The following is a 6,496-nucleotide window of genomic DNA, read 5'->3' on the forward strand; positions in this document are numbered from 1 at the left end:
GTTTATATTACTGTGTGTGTGTGTGTGTGTGTGTGTGTGTCACACCTTGCTTCCAGGTGAGGGTAGATACAATCAAACGAGAGTATGGGATATATTAAAGAGCGATGGCAAGCCACCATAGCCCATTCGATACAAGGGTGTTTTTAATGAACACCCTAAATAACACTGCCATTAACTGGAAATGGCAAAACATACAAAAAAGTACAAATAAACCAAAAAAAATCTACTTACATCAACACCTCCACTCATTGGTTCAACTATAAACCAACCATCTAACAGACCTGGGGCCTCATGTATGAACGGTGCGTATGTACAAAAACATTGCGTACGCTATGATTCACGCAAACGGTCAGATGTACTAAATGTGAGTTGAACGTGAGAAAGTGCGTACCCTGACGACACTTTCACTTCAGGCGTACGCATGTTTCTAATGTGTTTTTGTCAATTAGTGACACTTAAAGGTGATGCATTGAAATTACAACTATTAAGATATCATTTACACACAAATTGTAGTAAGCCCTTATTGTGTGAAATAAAGTAAATTAATCTGAAAATTAAATACTAAATTAATCAGACATTTTCATTGCCTTACTGAAATAATTCAACGCGTTTCCACTTAGCCTAGATTATATAAACATGCATGAAATGTTGTGCTGGAGTTCTTAGGAGATGGCAGCGTTGGCATTACTGGAAGATATTGCTAATGGCCGAATTCGCCGAGAGCGCGTTTTCCGTGACCATTATGACATTTTGGCCCATGATGATGACTGGCTTATAAGCCGTTTCAGATTTCCAAGAGCTGTCCTCTTGTGCTGAGTTGGGTCCAGTTTTGGAGAGAGAAACGCGAGGAGTCGCGCATTGCCAGTTCCTTTACAGGTGCTGACAACGCTCGGCTTCCTGGCGACAGGCTCGTTTCAAAGAGAACTGGCAGACCGGTCGGGGATATCCCAGTCATCTTTGAGCCTTACCATGCCAACTGTTTTGGATGAGATCATCTGCCTATCAGCTAATTACATATGGTTTCCATATGAAGCCGTTTACCAGGCAACCATTAAAGCGCAATTTGCAGCGATAGCTGGTTTCCCTAATGTAATCGGAGCGATTGACTGCACATTTCTATAAAGGCACCATCTGAGGAGGAATTTGCTCATGTGAATAAAAAGCACTTTAATTCCATAAACGTGCAAATAATCTGATGCAAAAATGTGCCTTACTAATGTAGTGGCACGCTGGCCTAGGTCAACCCAATGATTTGTACATCCTTACAAACAGCATGGTTGGGATAAGATTACAAGCTAGCAGAGTGCGTGATGGGTGGCTTCTTGGTAAGCAACAAATTTAAAGCATTTAAATAAAAGCATGTGACATTTCCAGCTTAGAATCATTCATTTAAAACATGGGTAATTGTTAAATTACTTGGGAAACCGCGGCTACGCGCTCAATGCGTGGCTAATGACCCTTTGTAATCCACAGACTGACCGGGAGCAGAGATACAATTCTCTCCATTCTCGCACCCGGTCAGTCGTGGAGAAGGCAATTGAGCAGCTGAAAAGCTGGTGGCGCTGGCTGGACAGGACCGTGGGAATGCTACTGTATCGGCCAGAGAATGTGTGTCGTATGGTGAGGGCATGTGGGGTCCTGCACAATGTTGCGCACAGGTATGCCGTGCCCTTGTTAGAGGTGGTTGAGCAACCAGCGGACCCAGAGCCACAACAAATTAAAGCACAGCCTAACCCAGGTTCCATACAAGCAATGCAACAAATCATAGCTACAATATTAAAATGTAAGAGACAGCATTCAAATTTGAACCAATTCTTTTATTGAGTGGCTGATGCTAGTGAGCGCATTTTTTAGGTGCATTATATAATTCTGCCAGTGTGCATTGTTCTGACCCCACAACATTTAAAGCTTCACACATGCTGTCCCTCTCAGACCTTTTGCACTTTGCCGTAATGCCACAACGTGCCAAACAAACATTTTTTCCGCACCTCTACTTCATTGAGGAGCGTCTCCACTTCACATTCGGTGAAGTTCCTCTTCTTTCCCTGTTTAGACATGGTTTGTAATTGATCAGATAGGAAACTCTTCCAGTGCAGGGCAAATTTTAATGAATTTGCATATTTATAAGGAGGCGTGTCACAGGAGGAGTCAGCCACTCTCTTGATTGGGATGTACAAAAGAAATGTCTGTGGATTCCCGCACGGTTTGATACATCCAGCTTTTTTTTTGCGTACGCAATTTTCTGGATTTGTACGTACGCCAGTTTTTAGTAAGAAATCCATGCAAGTCTTTGTACATGAGGCCCCTGGGGGGTATTTCAGAACGCAGGTTAAGCATCTATCTCAGGGTATGACAATGGCAAAACATACAAAAAAAAGTACAAACAAGACTGCTGGTGATGATGGTAATTTTGCAAGTTGATTTTTCTTTTTCTGGTAACACTTGACGTCACAAAAGGTTAATGAAAGGGATATTTTAAGCATACTTTCAAATACTCTAACGAATGAGTTTAACAAATGCCTAGATAGCACAGACACGTCCCCGAGACGCAACATTAACATCAAAATATCACCCAAGCATCGCGTTCTATTATCGAACGTCATGTGTGTCCGATTCAATGCTCCTACATTGCTAGTGTCAAAATATCACTAGCGATCACGTTCCGATGCTTTGACGACCAATACCATCATTTAGTTATTTAACCTGGATGAATGTATGGATTGCTTATACCATCTGCACTAAAGGTACTGTGACTACTTGGCCTGGGAACTAGAACCACAACTATAGAACTACGTTTGGACCACAAATACGGACTTGTGCTAGCAGGCCGCCCAATGGAGGATGGGTTCTCTTTTGAGTCTTGGTCCTCCCGAGGTTTCTTCCTAATCCCCACCATCATAGGGAGATTTTCCTTGCCACTGTCGCCTTTGGCTTGCTCATTAGGGATCTGGACCCATACGATTGTAAAGCTGCTTTGACACATGTGTTCAAGCACTATATAAATAAATTTGACTACAGCAAAAGTTCAATATTGATCCACCCAAGACTTCTAGTCCAAATAAGCTTTGCTTGTGTAAACAGCACAGATAACGTCCCACTACGGCCTTGGTCAAACCAAGTATAAGGTGTACATGCATTCTAGGCCAATTTTAGGGATTACTGAAGGTAGGCTCAAATGGCAAGAGCAAGACTGCTTCATGAACCATTACAAATGACATTTTCAGGAGATGCAGCTACCCGAACTTCATTTCAGAAAGATCTCCAAGACAAGAAAGTTGTGCCTATTATGAGAACACCTTTCTCCAGCAGCATCTACCAACCTTCCTTTGTTACTCATGTCTGGGTTTGGCATCAAAGCTGGCATGCAGGTGTACAGCAATTTCACCTGACCTTTGGCAGTTGGTCATTTGCTCAAAATGCCATGTAGAAACCTAGGTCAAATTCAGGTTTGATCACCTTAAGCTACATTTGGCAATTAATACATTGATTTACATGACAGCTGAAGACCTAGACTAGGCTCAGCCCAATTGCATAGCAACACAGGACAGGTTGTGGAGTCAAAGCACAAGGTTTATTTCATTCAAGACATGGGGCCATCAAGCACTCTCCTTAACCATGATTGGACCAAGGATTACTTCTCCTTCCAGCAGAGTACCTGCAAAAAAAAGGGGGGAAGGGATTTAGGCTCTGCTTGCAAGTTCACATCACCTTTAGTCCAAGCTCCAGACCTTCTCCAAGAAGGATCAGGTACCGGCACGTACCTCCGTCCTCAGACAAGTCTCGACCCTTCCGGAAGCTACAGGTGGTCTCGCAACAGCCACACACCTGGTCAGGCCCATATGCTGCAGTCCACCTGTAAAGCCAGAATACCCAAGTTTACCAGCTAGGCCTCACCAGTAACCTGCTGGTTTCAGGACCACAGCCACATACCTGTTGCTAGAGAACGAACAAGCTTTGTGCTCAGCATCAGCAGAGTAAGAAGCTGGAGTTGCCTTCATAAAGCATGTGAAGTAGAGCTGGAGAGACAGGGGTTAGTTCAGACAGCCAGTCATTCTACTCACCCCCCTACCAAACATGCTTACATACCAAACCACTGTTGTCCTGCTGAAACTTGAATGCCTCCAACTGAAACCTCAGCTTGTCTGCTTCAGTTTGGGGCAGGAAGTGAGAATGGGAACCTGTGAGCTTGGCATCAATCAGGCACCTGCAATCATTTGTGCAGTCAGACCACAACTAGCTGATCTCTACAGCCATCACAAAGCCCACAAGGAAGCCACTCACCCATGGTTATCTATGAAGGCATAACTGGGGACTGCAGTCACATCAGGAAACACCGTGGCCACACAGGTGTCCAGATACACACGAAGGGGCACATGGTAGAACTGAATTACAGATGCCTCAACACTGATCACATCATGCAGGAAGTACTGGTTGGAGAGCCTTTCAGATGTCCAGTCATCTGGGAGAAGAAACCTCATTAGGTCCAGTTCTGGCACAGATCAGTAGGTCTGGTGTAGCCATGGGACAAACCTGTCATGAGCCTCAGGGAGAAGACAAGCTGTTCCTCAGCAACTTGGGTAGAAGCATATGGGATCCAGGCAGGCATCAGAGCATTGCTGCTTACATTGTGGAGCCTACAAAGCATTTGATGGTCATCAGATTGAACAGAGCCTTCCAAATAATACTGAACAGCACATCTGGTAGGGTCCAATACCTTGGATAGTGACACTCGATGCGAACCTCAGCACCAACAGTTCTCACAATAGGAGTGTGAGCAAAATTGTGGGGAACATAGCGGACGTAGAAGACGTAGACCAGCTCATCTGGAGTCATCTGTTAAGAAAGAAGTGGTGTTATTGCATGCAGGTTTAACACAGCACTGAAGCGTTCACTTCATAGACACTCACACTGGTAGTACTGTTGCAGGCCTGCAGTGCTGACTGGAAGATGAGAACTTGAGCAGCACGGTCCTCCCCACTGACGGCACAGTTTCCCAGGGTGATCTCAGATGGATTTATCAGCTCACCGGTTCCAAACAGGTCCTTCTTGACCTCCACATGTACGCCAGTCTCACCACACTCTGCTGCTACACTTGCAGTAGGAACAGGGGGGCTCATCTGAAACTGCATTAGTGGCTGCCTTGCTGGTAGTTGAGGGTCATTGGGGAAATGCCATGCCACCTGCTTCACAGGTCCCTGAAATACTTGCTGGGACTGAACATTGGAAGGCTGCTGCACAGGTATCTGCACAGGATTCCAGGACTGCTGGCTAAATGAGCCTTGTGCAGGCCCTGTGGGGTTAGAAACATGGCTCCCCTGAGAAGCCCCTCCAGCAACCACTTGCCTTATTGCTTGAGGCTGCTGATGAGGTTGTAGTCCAGCTGGAAGTTGAGATTTGAACACTCCTTGTAGTTGTGCATCAGACAACACAAACACACCCAGCAACAGCACCACACCAAGCCCCACTTTGCTCAAACCCATTGTTGTTGTTGTTCTTCTTCTTCTTCTTCTTCTCCCTAAAAACAATTAATTAAAAAAGCTCACACATAGCAGTCTTGTTTGACCATTCCATTTTATACCATAAAGGAGGCTTGCAGCCCCACCCCCTGCTAATGAGCTTAACGTCTCTCTGAACCTGATGATGACTTTACTACTCTTTCACAGCTGACACAAATCAATACTCCTCACTCTTAAAACAGGCTCTTAAACTGTTGTTTGCATGGGTGTATGGTTCTATAGAATTGCCCTAAAGAACTATTTTCAGTACTAGTTGGCACCTTTAAAGAGTGCTCTTGTACAGAATATATAGTAGTGGGCAAACGTTTTGAGAATGGCACAAGGTTCTGAGCAATTTTGCTGCCTCAGGTTTTTTTTAACCTTATTTCAGATGTTTATATGATATGATATAATTGATAGTACAATTATAAGCAATCCATATATTTATCTTTTTATTGACAAATGCATCCAGTTTAAATAATGAAATAATCTTATTATTAGTCATCAAAGCATCAAAACGTGATCGCCAGTGATGTTTTTTTGAGACTTTAGCAATGTGGGAGAATTTCATCGGTACAAATGAATGATTTACCTAACATAGATGGCAAGGAATAAATGCTCCAAGACAAAGAGGCACCTGGCCTGATTATTCGTCCATGTATAGTGTTGGTGCTATGGGTTTCTTGAGGACTGGATGGGAGACACCTGCATCTACATCACCATTGAAGCCCTAGTGTATTTGAAATGTATCTCAATGATAATTCTATGTTATGTAAGAATTTAAATTTGTGCATGTGTGTGTTTATGGCAGGGGCATATATATGGGGAGGGGGGAGTTGTGTGGTTTATATTACTGTGTGTGTGTGTGTGTGTGTGTGTGTGTCACACCTTGCTTCCAGGTGAGGGTAGATACAATCAAACGAGAGTATGGGATATATTAAAGAGCGATGGCAAGCCACCATAGCCCATTCGATACAAGGGTGTTTTTAATGAACACCCTA

The 6,496-nt window shown here is 44.0% G+C and overlaps 1 protein-coding gene across 1 annotated transcript; it reads right to left on the reverse strand.

Moving 5' to 3' along the window:
- Window positions 1–3,549: 3,549 nt before the first annotated feature.
- On the reverse strand, window positions 3,550–5,522 carry LOC143508496 (zona pellucida sperm-binding protein 3-like). The gene is made up of 6 exons (XM_076997041.1): window positions 4,908–5,522; window positions 4,715–4,833; window positions 4,531–4,634; window positions 3,931–4,459; window positions 3,762–3,853; window positions 3,550–3,655 (listed from the first exon to the last, which is right to left on the reverse strand). The coding sequence occupies exons 1-4, from the start codon at window positions 5,478–5,480 to the stop codon at window positions 4,278–4,280; spliced, it is 978 nt and encodes a 325-aa protein (XP_076853156.1). The 5' UTR covers window positions 5,481–5,522; the 3' UTR covers window positions 3,550–3,655; window positions 3,762–3,853; window positions 3,931–4,277.
- Between the last annotated feature and the right edge of the window lie 974 nt (window positions 5,523–6,496).

The sequence above is a fragment of the Brachyhypopomus gauderio genome, chromosome 2 (assembly GCF_052324685.1).
Source record: "Brachyhypopomus gauderio isolate BG-103 chromosome 2, BGAUD_0.2, whole genome shotgun sequence".
Classification (NCBI taxonomy): domain Eukaryota; kingdom Metazoa; phylum Chordata; class Actinopteri; order Gymnotiformes; family Hypopomidae; genus Brachyhypopomus; species Brachyhypopomus gauderio.